Below are 19,073 nucleotides of genomic sequence, written 5' to 3'. Positions count from 1 at the left end.
CAGGTTCAACCTTGGGCTATAGTAAAAATGAATTGTTAACTGAGTTTTAAGTTTTTTCTACAGGTTAATTTTTAGTCATGATATGAGAAAGTAACACATATGATAAGAGATATAATTAACTGAACTGTTGCAAAATGTGAGACCAAGAAAGGGATACTAGGAAGATATTTTCATTAATAATGTACCATTAGCATATAGTACTTACAATTTAAAACCCATTTTATTACACTAGATATGTCTTTTTATTAGGATGTTCCCTCAAAGGGTCAGCATATCTAAGTATTTACAACTGGGAGTTAAACCAGCATAAAACAAAAGTCAGCTGAAAAATATTCAGAAATTTGCCCTGAATACAGTTCTCAGTTTTGGCTGAATTCAGATGTAAGCCATTCTTTGATTAGCATCTTCAACTAACAGTGACCTAAACTGGCCACATCAGGAGTTAGATATTCTGTCTCATGTTCTCAGTCAAAAAAATAAATAAATAAATAACAAGGATTGAATATAGGAGAGGGACAAGAGTATTATACCCTTGGGAAATGAGCAAGAAGTCAGATTTCTTGCTAATGTAATACTGACAGGTTTTGCCAGAGAAGAGGGAATGGAGTGTGAGAGAATTTTGTTATCACTGAGCAGTAAGTTTAGGTAACATCCAGTGGAGCCAGCATTGGCCTGGGAATCATAAAAGGGTAAGAATAGAAGCAGTGTCTTTTCAGTTTTTCTCATTGACCCAGAAGAATAGCTTCAGGGTGACTCTATCTTCACCCTTTTTAGCCACTTAGGTTTCTCTTGGTATGTGAAACAAAGGGATATTTACTGTCTGGACCCGTCCAAAGGAAACAGAAAACCTCCCTGTCACGTGAGGACTTTCAGTGGGTTGGGAGGATTTATTTCAAACCCAGTGGTTCTGTCTATACATCTACCTCTCTTTAGATCATGATTACTAATCCTATCAATGGGTGCAAATTTTAGTGCAACAACTAGAACAATCAGAGAAAGAAGGTATAAAAAATGCAGATATTGTATGCACTAGCGATTCAGTCTCCTCTAATACATATTTTGGTTGTCATGTACCTCTATGGAAGCAGTTGCCACTTTGCACTAATCAGTGTATTTGCCTAAATTCCTGAATGGGTGACACCATTAGTTATTTTTCAGTATATCTCATCACCTTACCCAAGGCCTATATTGTAATAGACTAAGAGAATTATCTGTGTAAATGTGTTAAGATATTTAATTTTATGAAATGGGAAGAGTGATGAATTTCTGAGGTAGAAGCTGGAAAGGACTTATTCTTGCAAAGGGAAGTAGAAACTTCTAGAAACTACAGGTCTCTTGAATGAGAGGGAGATTTATAGGGTCTATTTCTGATAAAGTCAGACCAGATCAAGGCAGAGGGCCTTAGCCAGATGATCAGTAGAACTCTAAGGCCTGAGAACCTCTTGGAATTATATGCAAAACATCCTTCTATGCACATAGATGCATAGCTTACATTAGATTTTAAAAGAGATGATAATCACATGCACACACACAAACAAAACCAGTGTTTTTGAAGAACTGACACAGTAAGGATGCAATGGGAGGTCTTGGAGTGGGGCTGCTATTCAACTTTATGAATGTTAACCTTAGAGATGGTGTCAATTAAATAACAGTTAATATTTAAAGTAGTTTATAGTGAAATAGGTCTCTGATATGGTGTTTATCATTATTTATCTCCAAAATATTTCCTGTTAAAATTGTCATATAGTAATTAACGTGAAACCTCATTTAGTATTTTACTAAAAGAAGCATGTTTACAGTGGAGGGGGAGAAAGCCAATTAAAATAAGTTAAAAGCAGTTGATTTAGTCTGTAACACTCACTAATGATACCCCAAATGTACCATTTTGAAACCACTCATTCATATAGGCACTCTGATGGATAATGGGAATGCAATCATGGGGAAAAAAGATCTCTGCCTATAAGGAGTTTAAAGTTTAAGAGATAACTTTCAAACTAACCATTATAATGTGACATGGTAAGTGCTAAAATGACGGGTTGTGCAAGGTAAAATAGGAAGGAGCATGGAGAATAAGATCCTGACCTGGCTTGGGGTCTGAGGGCAGGCTTCTCAGAGGAGATGAGACTAAAATCTAGCATTTGTTTAGCAAGTACTACCTCCCAAGAACAGTTCTAATGTGTTAACTTAGTTAAACCTCATATACCATTGAGACAAAGAGACTAAGTAATTTGTCCAAAGTCATACTGCTGGTAGGGACAGTGCCCAGATTTGAAGCCAAGCCATCTGGCTGCAGCTTCTGTGGGTTAGCCCCTCCGCTATGCCACCTCTGTGCTTCAGGTAACGATGGTATAAATAAACATATGATAAAATTGGTGGTGGGGTGGGGACACCAGAAATGGGGAAAGACAGAGAGAGGAGGAGGAGTCCAACTTTTAGCTTCTAAGGTTAAATGTTTTCTAAATTCAGATTCAGATTCACTCACATTCATGAGGCTCAGTTTCCTTAATAGTTCTTTCTCCATTCTCTCACCATTTAGAAGAGGGTCCTGACACTTACCTCTGGGTTATCTGAATTTCCACATGTTCAGCTTGTGTTGGGTTACATTTTCACTTAACCTCATAGATATTCATTTCATTCTTTTAATAATTTATTTACTCATTTATTCACTCAATTTATTTCAAAGTTTTACCTTGTCTATATTGGGTGGTACATATGGAAGCCTCCTCAAAAGAGATGAGAAGAAATTCAGTTCTGCAAACTAAGGTGTCAATATTTCTTGTTGTAGTTTTACCCCAGATTCTTTTCTAGTCATATAAATTTGCAAAATAAGTAAAAGTTATAACAATAATGCTTCAAGAAAAGGGGGAAAACAGTTTCAATTTCATCTTAGTGTACATAATAAAAACAATGCCTGCAGGTCCTCCACGATTTTCTAGCTACTAGTTAGGCTGACATGACAAAGAAGGCTCTTTACAAACTCAGGATCATGGTGTTTGCGTTCTGTTCTTCCCCCTGCTGTGGCTCTATGGAACCTCCATGGAACCAAGCATTTGAGGCGGCCCAGTGATTCTTCAGGCCACTGCTATCCATTCAGTGGGCTCCAGAGTCCCACCTGCTCTCAGGAAGTGACTTGGGTCTTGGGACAAGTACTGCTTATTTGTTCCTACATGGTCCCTGCTGACTTCATATTATAATATTGTTTAAAAGTTTTCTTTACTGGAGCAAATATCTTCCATTTGGATTATGTCATAAATTTCATCTGGAATAATAAGACTTTCACTAGCATTTGTGTCTCACTTCTTTTTATGTCACTTGTCTGGTGGCACTGAGAATACCTGTTCACTGAAAATGGATCCATTTACAGTCAATAATAGGGAGGCTAATGTTCGTTTTTCTTGGGAAAACTGAAACGCGCACCTTTTATCCTATTATACTAATCCTCCAGCTCCAGATTATCTGATTGTGTAGCTTCTCATTTTCTCTTGTATCTTACCACTATTATTAATAAGAATTCTGTTGCTAATAGCTTTGGAAAATAATATGTGTGCTTTCGGCCACTACCAGTATTTTTATGGTTTGCCTGATTTAGCTGGACATTGATTTTTCTTCCAAATGCTGCTTTGTTGCAGATCAAATGTGAGGAGCCCTCATGTCCCTCTAGACTTATTTTCAATGTCCTAAATTTTGCTAGAAGAGAATGGGGTTAATACTTGAACTAGGTATAACTAACATTTAACACCTTTAAGTGTATAATCTGTAGTCTATATTCTTTACATGTGATATACCTATATATATGTGTATGTGTATATATCTAGACACATAATAGCCATATATTTACAAATATATATAGACAGAGAAGAAGACTTTTTAAAAAATGTAGGATAATAGTTTTGTAAATATCTGTGCACATTTTTATGGTGAAATTTCTTTTTCCTAAAGTATATTTTATTTTTTAACACACAAAAGTCATTTTTTAGAAAAAATTTTATCAATATACTTTATCAAGTTCCCAGCCCATCATTGTTTTTATAGGCTTTTGCACATGCTTTCTATTTTGGAAGTAATCTTCAAATTTATTTTGTCAAACAGAATACTATAAGGAATGTTTATAGAATACTGTAAATATGTATTTAATTATGAACTTAAAAAATCTATAATTATTTATTGTTTTAACGAATACATTTTAGGTTTTGGTATAAAATCTTACTTTGTTCTGGCCTGAACCTAACTATTTCTAGGATCCATGGGATTTCATTCATTTGGTTTTTTAATCAGTGTTTTGAGTACCTGGTTTGTATGAGATTATGCTGGGTTCTGAGATACTATGGCAAATAAGCTGGATATAGTCTTTGGCCTCATGGAAATCATTTTACGTTTGTGATGACTGTGTCTAAGGAACTTCAAATATTCTTTAGGTTTTTTTCCTAACAGCAGGTCTTCTTTTGCCCAGGGCAAATATGTAGGATATATTCTAGGAAATGTCCTACAGATGTTCCATACTTCTTCCAAAAATAAAAAAGTCATAAATTTCTTGACATGGAAAAAGTGGATAAAAACAATGCCTGCAGGTCCTCCATGATTTTCTAGCTACTAGTCAGGCTTACTTTTTTTATTTATTTATTTTTATTTTTTCTTTTTTTTTTATTTTTTTTTTTGAGACAGAGTCTTGCTCTGTCGCCCAGGCTGGAGTGCAGTGGAGCGATCTCGGCTCACTGCAAGCTCCGCCTCCCGGGTTCACGCCATTCTCCTGCCTCAGCCTCCCGAGTAGCTGGGACTACAGGCGCCCGCCACCGCGCCCGGCTAATTTTTTGTATTTTTAGTAGAAACGGGGTTTCACCGTGGTCTCGATCTCCTGACCTTGTGATCCGCCCACCTCGGCCTCCCAAAGTGCTGGGATTACAGGCGTGAGCCACCGCGCCCGGCTATTTTTATTTTTTCTTCGAGACAGAGTCTCTCTCTGTCACTCAGGCTGGAGTGCAATGGCATGATCTCAGCTCACTGCAACCTCTGCCTCCTGGGTTCAAGCGATTCCCATGCCTCAGCCTCCCAAGTAGCTGAGACTACAGGTGCACGCCACCACGCCTGGCTAATTTTTGTATCATTAGTAGAGACGGGGTTTCATCATGTTGGCCAGGATGGTCTCAAACTCCTGACCTCAGGTGATCCACCCACCTCGGCCTCCGAAAGTGCTGGGATTACAGGCGTGAACCACCATGCCTAGTCAAAAAAGTGGAGTGTTTTTTGTTTTTTGTTTTTTTTTGTCACCAGTGTTTTATGCAATAGCAACTTTTTGGTTGACTTCTGAGACCCAAATCTAGTTTTTTTTTTTTTTTTTTTTTGGTGCTTAGAGAGTGATTTTTAACCACAAGGATTTTTTTTTGTTTTGGTTTGTTTTGTTTTTTGAGACAGAGTCTCGCTCTGTTGCCCAGGCTGGATGGAGTGCAGGAGTGTGATCTTGACTCACTGCCAGCTCCGCCTCCTGGGTTCACACCATTCTCCTGCCTCAACCTCCCAAGTAGCTGAGACTACAGGCGTCTGCCACCTCGCCCAGCTAATTTTTTGTATTTTTAGTAGAGACAGGGTTTCACCGTGTTAACCAGGATGGTCTCGATCTCCTGACCTCATGATCCACCCGCCTTAGCCTCCCAACCACAAGGATTTTTATCTAAAGCTCATGAACCCCTCAGACAGGAGTCTCAAACTCTAGTGTGCAAAAAGCTCACTTGGGACACTTGCTCAAAAGTAATATTTCTGGGCTTCGTCCCATAGAGATACTGATTCATTAATTCTGGAGAAGATCCAGAAATTTGCATTTTTAATGCTACAGAAGATCCTAAACTGTACTGCCCTGTGAGAGCCAAAGATGGACTTCAGGTGGTTCTGTTTAGCCTTCACACTGTGACTACATGAATTGTATTCAATGAGAAGGTCTAGGAATCTTTAGATGACTTTCCTTAGTTTCTTAAAGGGGTCTGCAAAAATACCATGATAATGCTAGAAGCAGTGGTTTACAAGTGGAAGAGGGTACTGGTAAAATCATCCACACAACCAGCAACAAGAACCCACAGCAAAAAGTCGAACAATGAAAGGAAAATCTATAAAGCAGATACAAATACTCAAGTTGTAGAGGAATTCAGAGCAGTGTCCCCCACACAGCTGTTTTTGAGAATATCTCAGAAGTGAGCAGATATGTGTTGATAAACTGGTGTTCATTGGTCAAAAAGGTTTGAGAAACACTAAGTTTAGAAAGTTATTACTTTATTATGGAAGTAAATAGAGACTTTAATATGCTATTTAGCTTTGTGAATTACTTTAAGAAGAATTTAGTATGTAGTATTTCCCAAGTTTTTTTGGTCATAGAACCCTTTTCATATAATCTAAAATGAAAGCAATTTCAGAAATACCCTTTAACAGAGGGACAAACAATAGTCCCTGAGTGTAGCATAGAAATAAATAACTCATTATAACTGTATCATGAAGAAAAATTTATATTGTTTTAAATACAGTAAATAATAAAGCAGAATATTTTATACTGCATTTTAGAAAAATTCTTATTAAAATTATCTATAAAGAAAAAACCCTCAACTATCTACTTATTATTTATGTGGACTTACTCATCTAGTTGATGGTAAATTAAGTAAAGACTTTCTCTAAAATGAAAATTTAATTTTATCTTTATAATATTTTGGGGATTTAGGAGAAATGCGTATTTCCTAAGAATCATAGAGCTCATCTTACAGCCAAACAATAGTTATTACGTCAGATATTTTACAGCAATGGTTGGCAGCATGCCAGACAGAGTTGCTTGTGTATAAACATGTATGTCCAAAACTTTGAAGCACCACAGTTCCATAGTGATTTAAATAAATAAATAAAGGCCAGGTTGACTTAGTGGGGGAAGGAGAACTCCTAGATTGATTGTATCCAAATAAAAGTTTTCAGAAGGGCGCGGTGGCTCACGCCTGTAATCCCAGCATTTTGGGAGGCAGAGGAGGGCCAGCCGGGGCAACATGGTGAAATCTCGTCTCTACTATAAACACAAAAATTAGCCGGGCATGGTGGTGGGCGTCTGTAATTCCAGCTACTCAGGAGGCTGAGGCAGGAGAATCGTTTGAACCCGGGAGGCAGAAGTTTCAGTGAGCCGAGATGGAGCCACTTTTTTTCTTTTCTTTTTTTTTTTTTTTTTTTTTGGAGACAGGGTCCCATTCTGTGGCCTGGGTTGGAGTGCAGTGGCGCAATCTCGGCTGACTGCAGCTCCACTTCCCGGGCTCAGGTGATCCTCCCACCTCAGCCTCCTGAGTAGCTGGAACCATACAGGCTTGCGCCACTACGCCCAGCTAATTTTTGTTTGTTTGTTTGTTTTGGTATTTTTTGTAGAGATGAGGTTTGCCGTGTTGCCCAGGCTGGCAGATAACGTTTTCTGGAGAGGTGACTTAGAGAGGAGGAACAAACAAACAATATTGAAAAGTGCGGAAAGGAGATTAATTTAGCAAAGGAGAAGGTCAAAGGAATTTCTGCTGGGAGAAACTCTTTCCTGATTTTGTTAACAACGAAGAGTTTAAGGGACAGAGAAACATGTGCTTAGGTAGATAGAAATCATGAGTTAAGGTGTGATGATTAGGACACTAGTCCTATGAGCTACTGTGAGGTAAAATAAGTCAAATAAGTTTGGGAAATGCTACTTCGTCCTTTGTGTTTAATTTTGCTTTAATTGGCCTTTCACAAAATGAATTTATCACAGAATTATTTTCCCCATAAATTAAGAACCCGTACAATACCCCTTGGGAGAACACTGAGCTGATAGTAATAGGAAATAAGGGCTACTAATTAATGGATCGCTACCATAATCATTGGTTCTTTGGGACAAAAAAAGATTAGATTTAGGTCATCTATTTTATTCTGTCCTCTTACATTATTTAGTTATAAAGATTCACTGAATTGAAATAAGATTTACCTTTCACTATTGTTATATTCCTGGAATACAAGATTCTTCTAAATCCAGGTCATGAAAGTAAGACCTCTTCATGTAGAATCCTCAGACCTTGCATAATTGTCAGCAAGTAGCAAGCACTCTTATATAATTTTGACTCTTAAAGATTCTTCTTCGGGTGCTTCTTTGCTTACTTTATAAACATTCATAAGACTTCCAATTTGGAATTGAGCCAGATAAAGGCTTCTTAAATATGCTTAATTTCTAGTGAAGCTATTGAGTGCCCTTTCCTAATAAAGAATTAGGAAGGATTCTTAAAGCCTTTGAAAATTTAGTTTATAAACATTTTAGGTCCAAAAGGAAATTTAAGGTTTAGAAGGTTAAACTATCCATTCATCTACATGAGAAAAGCTTAAGATAAGTCAAATAGACCAAATGGTACCAACTAAATAAAACATAATATATTTATTCTGTTTTCATTTGGGGGCATAATATTTCTGGCAAAGCCTTAGTTGTATATTCTGCCTGTACATACTTGTATTCTCTAGTATGCCTATAGAAGAACAGTAGATGCGAGTTAGATTTTCATGTATATTGGGCTAATGTCAACTTAGAGACGAAACAGAGTTTTTGTATTTACTTGCAGATTTTTTAAAACCTTATTACTGTTTCAGAACAGTGCTAAATTTTACAGTCTAAGTTGGTAGACAGCTCTTTCTCATATTACCGGCAAAGAGACCGTGACATTTTTGGTCCTCAGTGAAAGACTGTTATAGGACTACAAGTTTGATGCTAACATTTTAAAGTTTCACTGAAGTGAAGTGGATTAGCCATAAAATTGTTAGAGTTCTGGAATCTTCCTTCTACATCCATGTGATGAAGGTAATCTTTTTTTCCCATGGAATTGCCAGACCCTATACAGTTTTTGAATAGCACTTGTATTTTGTCTCTGAAGGCATTTTGTGCTAAGTTTGTAGGTTTACAAATTTTCCAATTTATAATTAAGCTTCAAGCTATTTCTTAAATATGTTGTAAGAAAAGGCATTAATAAAGAAAGGATTCTTTTAAATCCTTTAAAACTTGGTCAGAAAGACCATTTAGTGATGTAATCTAAAATGAAAGCAACAAATTGGAGTTAAGAACACGAAATAAGTGAATTATTCTCCATACTCTTAAAGAGTATAAAGGGATTTTACTATCATGTTAAAATGATAGTATGACTTTACTAGTAGCATAATTATAAGAGGGCAAAAAAAAATCCTTTAAGTTGTATTATTCTTATGCAAATAATAGATATCACAATTATTTAGACAGAAGTTATTTTTAAACATGACTTTGTGAATTATGTAGTCTATATTCAATAGCTACCTTAATCTGCTTTTTTTTAATGATAGGAGCAACACTTATAAGGTCTTAAAGAACGTATCTTTAATACAGTGTTTTGTAATATGTTTATTTTAATTTCAGACTTACAAAAAGGTTGCCAGGATAATACAAAGAATTCCTTTACATTCAAATTTCCCAAATGTTAATATCTGACCACATTTCGACTTTTGCTTTCTCTCTCTCTCCTTCTTTGAAAAATTTTATTTTTTCTTGAACTGAAAATAGTCTGCAGACACTCTTACGTATTTCAGTGTGTATTTCCTAAAAACAAAGACATTCTCTTGCAAAACCACAATACAGCTATATAAATTGGGAAGTTTAAGTCATATAGTAATAGCATTGGATAGTAGACTTCAGTCAGATTTCACCAAATTATCCCACGAATGTCTTTTATATCCAAAAATGCTGATTATGTATTAATTTCAGTTTTACTTAATGTCTATTTAGACTCCTTTAGACTAAGTCATTTCCTGGCTTTTGTACTTCCTCACATGGCACTTTTGAAAAGTGCAGACCAGTTATTTTGTAGACTGTCCCTCAATTTGGGTTTGTGTAATATTTCCTTGTCATTAGGTTTAAGTTATATGCCAGACTAAAAAAAAAAAAAAAAGCAGAATTGCATAAGATGTGATTTTACAAGAAATCAAATTTCTATTTATAACTCTGAGAATCAATCTAATTATTTAATTGCTATATTTGCCTCAAACAGAATATTCATCTCCAGCTTCCCAGAAGAAAAGATACTCCTAGGAGATTTTATATGTATTTCTTAATGAACTAACTTGGTTTAATTATGGAGGAACTTGTTAGTTTTTAGATGGTTTATGGAATCACACAGATCGTTCTAATATTTACTAAGAAGATAAATAAAAGGTATGACAGTCTTGATCTTTTCTTTTCACAGTTACTCCTGAATGCCCACAGAAAGGAAGAAACTTCTCTCTCCCTTTAGACAAAGTCGAATTCCTATCGCAGCTCATAAAATCCTTTATGAAACTGGAAAAAGGTGTTCAAGAATTGTTTGAAGAAATACTTTTATCACTCAAGATAACCAGAAATACTTCAGGTAATATCCTCTTTTGTTTAAATTTGTAAATCTATAATTTCTCTGTGTTTTTGCTTCCTGCTGCTTTGAATGAAAACGATTACTTGAAAAAAAAACACGTGAAAGAATTCTTAATAAGCATTCAGTATAATGCACACCATGCATTATATATAAAAATGCACACATTTTTATCCTTCGTGCTTGGCAAGTTTCTTAATTCTAACTGACAAAGCATCATACGTCACTTCTGGATGATTTTTAGCTAAAATTAGATCAATTTTTCTTTTCAAAGAAACACAACTAGCATTTGGAAAGAGTAAGCAGACTGGGTGGTCTAGTATCTTTTCTTTTGCTCCTAGGACCCAGATGATCTTGAGCAGAACAGTTAGTCTCCTTAGACATGAATTTTCTCATCTTCAAAATAATGATATAGGGCTACATTAATTTTCTCTTTGTTTTCTTTCAGGATTAGATGCTTCAGATTTCAATATGTTATAATGTTATGTAGGGTTGTGAGAATTAAATGACAGTGAAAATAAAATACCTAAGGGAATGTCTAGTATATCATAAATGCTCAATAAATGTGAGTTGTTAAAATAGTAATTATGATTATGGAATATGTTGTTTTTAGTCTTAACAAAAATCCCTTTGAAAGAAGCCATGCCATGTGTACGGAATAATATTAACATTAAAGGTAAAATTCAAAGGCATAATGGATGAAGTGTCTTCTCTGTTATCATATCTATATTTATAAAAATTTTCATTTTCCTCAGGATGAAATATACAAAGTTCTCCTTTACATGATGCCATATGCCATTCTAGGGAGTGTAAATATATATATTTGCTGCATCTGCAAAAAAAAGTGAAGGAAGCAAGTGATTAACAATTAGTCTGAAAAATTTAATACCCAAAACCGATCTCTTGGTAAAATTATTGTCACTCAACATGTTTACTCTTGTATTCCTTTACTTACTTTGCCCATGTAAATAATGTCAGAAAAGTTATAGGGTTGGAAATTTTGTTTTACATTAAGCATAGTTTACTGGCCTTCTTTGTTTCGGGTGAAATTTTGGTAACACTGTTGTATTATAAATTAAATAACATAGATTACTTTTTCAAAGTTGGAGATAATTTGAAGAAAAAATAAAAATGGACTATAGATTTCTGAAGCCAACCCCCCCCAAAAAAAAAACCAAGGGGAAAATAATAAAAATGCAAGTCAGAAAATATGAGTATTAATTAAAATAGAGAATGAAAAAGTAGATTTCATTAGGAGAGAATGTGTCCCTTAAAACATCTTTTAGATAGAGTTTGACTGTGAGGTCAAACAGAGATCTGAATAGAGAAATATGATATCCTCATTATTGACTGACATATTAGTTCCTGGAACAGTTGACATTGGAGTTGGTGCTCATCCACTATGCCTGGCTAAGATTTATCATCTGTCATCTATATCTCTAACAGATCTTTTCTGAGGTATGGATCAAGAAACAGAATGAACTTCAAAACATCTAGGCTTCTCCCCATTTTGAATGATCTTGTGTTAGTCCTAGGCTAGACCCTTGGGAATTAAGTCAGTTTTGTGAACTTTATTCTTCTTAAAGTCAGCATAAATTCAAAATTAGAATTGTGTTAGGAGGTATTATAAAGATATAACACTGAAATGGCCAAGAATTGAAGCACAGATTTAGCATGCTGATTTTAGAGAAAAGAAGAACAATTTTGAAAACGGTGATTCAACTCCATTAGATTAATATCAGGCAATGTGGAAACTTGCAAATGCTGGATGTTTGAGAGCAATGGTTACCATTCTTGAATAAAGTCAACAGAGCAAATATGTCATTTGTCACAATATACTGTTGTAAATATGCCATCTTATAAGCAGTAAGGCGGATAAAAGCAACTTCAATATCGTGTTAATAATAGTGGACTATGTGAACACATTTGTGGATTATCAAACACAGGATGTAGAAGGAATTTCAAGGGGCAAGTATAAGAAGTGTCTAAGTACTAGAACGTCTCCTTGTGATATATGTAGTCTTCTTTGTTGAAATTCATATTTTTTTGGCCGCAAAGCCAAGATTGATTTAATCTGACACAGCTTTATGTAAATGGATTCCTGAGAAGAATGATCTTGAGGGAAATTGTCAAGAAAAATCTTAAATGTTTTATTCAGTGTATCCAAGTTAATCAATTCTTATCAAAAGCACTGGTTTCTTAAATCAGGAAGGAAAAGACTCCTTGAAATGGATGATTAAGGAAGCCAACTATATCTTAACTATTGGGTATTTCCCAATAGTTTTGCTTAGAAATCTTGTAAGGAAGAGAATGGGGGGGGGGGGGGGAAGAGCGGAAGTCATTTGGTTTCCTGTGTGTTTATTTTGATTGGAGCATATTTTGCTAATAAAGATCTTGGAAAGAGTTGCCTATGATGTCTATGTAACCCAAACATATGAACAGATGAAAAGTGAGTTTTTTTTTTCATTGTGCACATTTTTAAAAAATGTCCAGACACTTAACATCACATAGAGAAACTATAAAAATGATTAACCAAATATTTTACTTTTTACTTTGATGTTTACTATTATATTGTAGACTTAGCCAAATTGGCTGTTCTCTCACTAATTTGATTGTAGACAAGAGATTTTGTAGAGATACAATAAATATTTTCTGAGAAAGAAAAGATATTTTGTCATTATTTGCTTTTGTTTGGTCATGATTTGATGGTTTTCTATTTTTGTCACTTCAAAAAATGATAGGACATTATTTGACTGCTGTGGTGCCTTACTGTATTTGGTGATGATATCTTATGGAGTGGCTGTGGATTTGATTTATGGGGCATTTCTAATGCTTCTGTGGAATAAAGTTGTTCTTTGGGCAATTCCTCAATTTTTCCAAAGGTGGCATCTGAGATTTATCTAAACCAGGAGGCTTCTTGGCCCTCATTTTTCTTTAGCCCCAGCAATGACAAAGAGCAATGGCTGCTTCAATTGGATGTAAGAAGAACACTTAGGGTTTGTCTCAGAAGAATCAAAGATTTCAGATCTTCTGAAAGATTGTTTGTACTCTTAGGGGGTCTTAAGAGGGGTCAAATGGCTTCTAAGAGTTCCTTAGCTAGATGGTTAAGGGATTGTATTAGGGAGGCGTATGTAGTTAAGGTAAAGAGGCTCCTAGGGTTTGTAAAGCTCATTACACTAGGACTTTAGCTGTTTCTTGGGCAGAGAGGTCGAAGGCTTCCACATTGGAAATTTGCAAGGTGGCCACCTGGGTTTCTCTTCATACTTTTTCATGGTATTATCTCTTGGATGTAGTCTCTTCTACAGATTCAGCTTTTGGTGGGAGGTTGCTTGTGAGCCAGAAAAAGAACAGTGAAGAAAAGAAAGACTTGTAGTTCCCACTTAGAGCTGCCAACAAGGCAAGTTGCTTTGTAGTGCACACAATGGGAACCTATGAAGACCAATTTGGGTGTGAAAGTGGATGTCACAGGGAAGTACTGCCAACCTCTACTCTCTGTGAAAGAAAGCGGCAGTGTAGAAACTAACCAGAAGTGTAAAATGAACCACAGAGAACTCTGTAGGGGAAGCTGTTGAGCAGCTGGCATTCTTGTGACCCTCTGCACTCTTCTGAGGTTCTTAATCTAGGCATGCTTTTAAAGAAACCAGTATTGACTGCATGCAAATAACTATATTTTACAGTGATGAGCCGAAAGTGGGCTACCTTCTCTAGACAATGATAATAAGTATATAGATTTTAAATACATTTTTAAAATATATGAAACAATTCATCAAATGTTTAGAGTTCATAGAGTTTTACATTGCCAAATTTCAAAATTGACCATTTTGAATTCCAAACAAATGTAAAAATGCCACAATTTGTTAAATCCAGAAGATATCATATTAGTGTAGATCCCATGTTAGTAATCCTACCTAAAGATGATAACTTTTGCTTCCCTGTACAGAATTAAGTTTTTTTAAAACCATTTTAATTTGGGGCAGGGGGATTATATTTTAAAGGCTATCATAATTGCTTGATAATTCATTTTCTATATCTTACCATAGAATTGCTCACCAGCAAGAGAAGTCTGGAAAGTTTCTTTTTTTCCTTAGTCATCTTGAATATAGGCAGATGGTTTGTATAAACATCTGAGCACATTACTTTGAGTGAATAAACATAATGTATTTGGAAGTGAAATGATAAAAACAAGATAATTAACTTTTTCTGTAAGTCTTAAACTCTAGCTACACAATAGCAGACAGTTACTTCCAGAAACAGATCTCCAAAGCTTATATTTCAATCTAGTATTATTTTTCCAGAGTAAATACCTTTTACATGAGCTATCTATAGAAAAGTAAAGTGACGTTAAGAATCCAACTGTTGTCCCTTCTTGTCATTAACAACTTGATCTTTATTATTTTTTCTTTTTTAAAAAACAGAACTTTTGAATGGGATGAAAGAGTAACTACTTCATATATATTGCCATGTTAAAAATAACTCAAAATCTTATCATACTATGTAAATGTACTCTTTTATAACAATTTAGAAAATGTAGAAACACCTCGTTATTTCTACTAGAGGAATAGTTTTCCATTGGTGCATAATTTAAGCAGTTATTCATTGATGGACAGTTAGGATTTTTTTCCCTCTTCATTTGCTACCACAAAACATGATATGGCAAATTTCCTTAACTATTTCTTATATGTACACAACTATATCTGGATGGTAAATTTCAAAAGTAGAATTGCTAAATAAATAGGCATGATCATAAAGAGGATGAAAAGATAAGCCATGAACTAAGAAAAAACTATTTGCAAAACACATATATGATAAAGAACTTGTATCCAAAGTATACAAAGAACTCTTAAAATTCAACAAGAAAACAAACAACCCAATTTAATAATTCATAAAAGATCTCAACAGACACCTCACCAAAGAGGATATACAGATGGCAAATAAGCATATGAAAAGATGCTCAACATCATGTCATTAGGAAAATGCAAATTAAAACAAGATGACACTACACACCTATTAGAATGGCTAAAATCCAAAACACGTACAACACCAAATTCTGGCAAGGATGTAGAACAACTCTCATTCATTGCTGTTAGGAATGCAAAATGGTACAGGCTCTTTTGAAGACAGTTTGGCAGTATCTTACAAAGCTAAACATAGTTTTACCATACAATCCAGCAATTGCACTCATAGGGATTTATCCAAATGAGTTGAAAACTTACGTCCGTATAAAAACCTGCACAGGAATGTTTATAGCAGCTTTATTCCTAACTGCCAAAACTTGGAAGCAGCTAAAATGTTCTTCATTAGGTAAATATATAAACAAACTGTGGTATATCAATACAATGAAATACTATTCATCGATAAAAAGAAATGAGATGTCAAGCCATGAAAAGACATGGAGGAACCTTAAATGCATATCACTAAGCAAAAGAAGCCAATGTGAAAAGGCTACATACGGTATGATTCCAACTATATCACATTTTGAAAAAGGCAAAACTATAAAGACAGTAAGCAGATTAGTGGGTACCAGGGTGAGGGTATGGGAAGGAGGGATGGATAAATGGTGTAAAGGGGATTTTTAAAGCATGGAAACTATTCTGTGTGACAGAGTAATGGGGGGTACATGACATTATACATTTGGCAAAACCCATAGAATTGCACAACACAAAGAGTGAACTATAATGTAAACTGTGGACTTAGTTAATAATATTTTTACATTTGTTCATCAGCTGTCACAAATATACCATATATTGCAAGATGTTAACAGTAGAGGAAACTGAGGGCAGGGAGGAAGTATATGAGAACTTTCTGTACTTTCTGCTCAATTTTTTTGTAAACTGAAAACTTCGCTAAAAAATAAACTATTAATTTTCAGAAAGTGGACATTTTGAGAAAGATTGGCAAGTCAGCTTGTCATATCTACTTTGACAGTTGATGGTATTTTTGTTGTGCAGACTTACTTTATGGTTTCTGTATTTTGTGTCCTGAAAGGTCTTCTCTATGTGGATCTTTTTAAAAAAAATTCCATATTTTTTTTAATGGGCTTATAGTTTCATTTTTCTTCATTTAAAATTTTTTGACTAATCTGGATTTTATTTCAATTAGAAGTGCTCCTTATTTGTAACACCGTCTTTTTGAAAATACATCATAAAATGCAAGCCATAAAAAAGCATTTTAAGTTAAATGGTATAACACTGTTTGAGTCTAAAACCTTCTCTATGTTGTGATGTGTCTTGAGAAATGGAACAGAATTCTTAAACTGCAGTCCATGGGCCCATTGGATTAATTAATGAGATTTACAAGAGGGCCTGGGAATCCCCAATAGTGTGTGTGTGTCTGTGTGTGTGTGTGTGTGTGTGTAATGCACATGTGCCTGCCATACAGTCATATTATGCATTTTTGCATGCAGTGTTCTGTCACTTTAATCATGTTCTAAGAGTGTTCATTAATCCAAAGATGATTAAGAAATACCAGAGTTGATGAAAACTTTTCCTCAGAATATATAAACTCTGATAAAATTTCCCAAAATAATGATGTTAGTGCCAACCAAATGGATTTTTTACCTTTAATACACTTTATGCCCAAGATGGTTGAAATTAACATCAGAACAAAACGCTTTTATTTCATCAATTGTACTCCTTAGAAATCAATGACAATTAAGTTCATAGAACCACATTTAGGAAAACATGCATCTACTAGATGACTCTATTGGTCAAAGTCCCTACTGATAAAGTCAGTTAGATTTTGAAATTTGCTTTGCCCAGGCATAAAGAAATTGATTCTTGGTAAATCGTGGGGAAAAAAAAGAAAAGTTAGATCATAACATAGAATTCATCATCATATACCATGTCTAAGCCAAAAAAAGGGTAAACATTAAATTATTCATATTGAATCAAATTATCATTAATCTAATCTTAATGCAAAAGTAGAAAGATTTATTTTTGGAGTAGTTATTTATTACATTTTTATAGATCAGATTTTTTTCCCCATAGAAAAGAGTTGCTTAATTATAAAAAAAGAGTTTCTTAATTGTAAAAAACAAAAGTTGTGGAAATATTTCCATTTTTGGAGCTAGGAATTTTTTTTCTTTTCTTTTGAGACGGAGTCTCGCTCTGTCGCCCAGGTTGGGGTGCAGTGGCCGGATCTCAGCTCACTGCAAGCTCCGCCTCGCTAGGGATTATTTTATGCCTGTCTCAGTGTTTGTGTTTTTTAAATGAATCATTGATATGCTTAAGGGTATAATTTTTCTTGTTATGCTGATGTTCATCTATGTATTTTTCTTCTTTGTTTGAAGTTTACATGCTAGGAAATACCAACAGTTTTAAAATGTAGTACTTTAGAATTAACTTTTTAAATGAACAAGGAAATAATATTTATTTTGTCCTCTTACATTATCAACATGAAAATAAATTAATGACAAAAATATTTATTTTGAAGATTATATGTTTATGTACATCAAACAGGAATGTAATTGGGATGTAGATTTCATCAAGTTGTATATGGGAAAAGGACTCTATCTATCTTGATTCTATCATTATTGTAATGGTGACATCAGCCTGCATCTTTCTGACTGTATTCTCTATATATTATTATTTGTGGATGTGTATATGTATGTATGTACTGTGGATAGAGCTTTTCTACCAATTAATATTTACCTGAATTTATAAATCACATCTAATATGCCTTTTAAACAATATATATTAGTGTGTTTGTTTTCTTTTCTATTGCTTAGGAATGTTGGAGAAATCCAATAGAGAACTTGTAATAGAAAAACCTAGAGCAAACGAAACCAATATTCCTTCAGAGCAATTGCTACCAGGAAAAGAGGTAAGTGAAGGAAAAAAAAAGTGTTTTATAATTCACATATAAAATCATCATGAGATGCCTGTGAATCCATTATGAAGCAAAATGTCTTGAGTTTTACCCTTTGCTACAAAAAATAATTTTTCAATTTTGGATTGAAAATTGGCATATAAGTTTTCGATGAAAATTCAATTTAGTGGGGATGCTGTCTTCTTGTAAAATCTATTCCATGGGAGGAATAGAGAGATGGAAGTCAAGAGATCTTTTGTTCTTATCCTGACTCAGAGTCTGCACTTAGAGGATGTAGGCTATAGATAATTGTTGAAACGTGAGCAAATGGAGATTAAAAAGGAAAAGGAAACAATCATCTGAACTGGCCTCATATTTATGATCCCCATCCTGTGATTGTTCCCAAAACCTGTTTTCTTTGCTCTGCTCTAGATTGCAGAGAATTACACATTCCAGGCCCCTTTGCTTTCAGATTCTGGGATGGGTTAGTCAATTAAAGGCATTGATGAAAGACCTCATGGAAGGCATTGACGGAGGGTAGGAGTTGCAGAGAAACCAGAGCGTTTCTTCTCCTCTCTCTGTCTTAAGGAGCATTTCTGATAATGGCTGTGATACCTTTATATCCACCCTGAGCCCTGCTCCTACCATGCAGCCTGCCCTGCATGACTTCAGTTCCACCTGGCAGGTCTGCTTGGGCTTTAGCTTCGACTGGTAGCCAGGAGCTACTCTCCCATAACTTAGTCCCTTTTCTTCATTCCTCCAGCCCTAGGGGTGGTTGTGGCCTCCTGCTCTATTAATATCTGGCCTGCTTCACAGTCCATGTTTGACTTCTCAAATCTTCCATCATGTAGGTAACCAAAACCCTACATTAAAATTCTTCCTTTTGAA

General features: G+C 35.0%; 1 protein-coding gene across 8 annotated transcripts in view; it reads left to right on the top strand.

Annotated features, from left to right (window-relative positions):
- Window positions 1-19,073, top strand: part of KIAA0825 — a 473,908-nt gene that overhangs the window by 116,780 nt on the left and 338,055 nt on the right. For all 8 annotated transcript variants that reach the window (XM_078004985.1, XM_015140426.3, XM_078004982.1 and 5 more), the window contains 2 exons: window positions 10,221-10,382; window positions 18,106-18,200. In XM_078004985.1, coding sequence (XP_077861111.1) covers window positions 10,221-10,382; window positions 18,106-18,200 — 257 coding nt within the window. The remainder of the gene's footprint in view (window positions 1-10,220; window positions 10,383-18,105; window positions 18,201-19,073) is intronic.

The sequence above is a fragment of the Macaca mulatta genome, chromosome 6 (genome assembly GCF_049350105.2).
Source record: "Macaca mulatta isolate MMU2019108-1 chromosome 6, T2T-MMU8v2.0, whole genome shotgun sequence".
Taxonomy (NCBI): domain Eukaryota; kingdom Metazoa; phylum Chordata; class Mammalia; order Primates; family Cercopithecidae; genus Macaca; species Macaca mulatta.
Note: the sequence above shows the minus strand (reverse complement) of the source record. Positions and strands in the feature narration are given on the sequence as shown.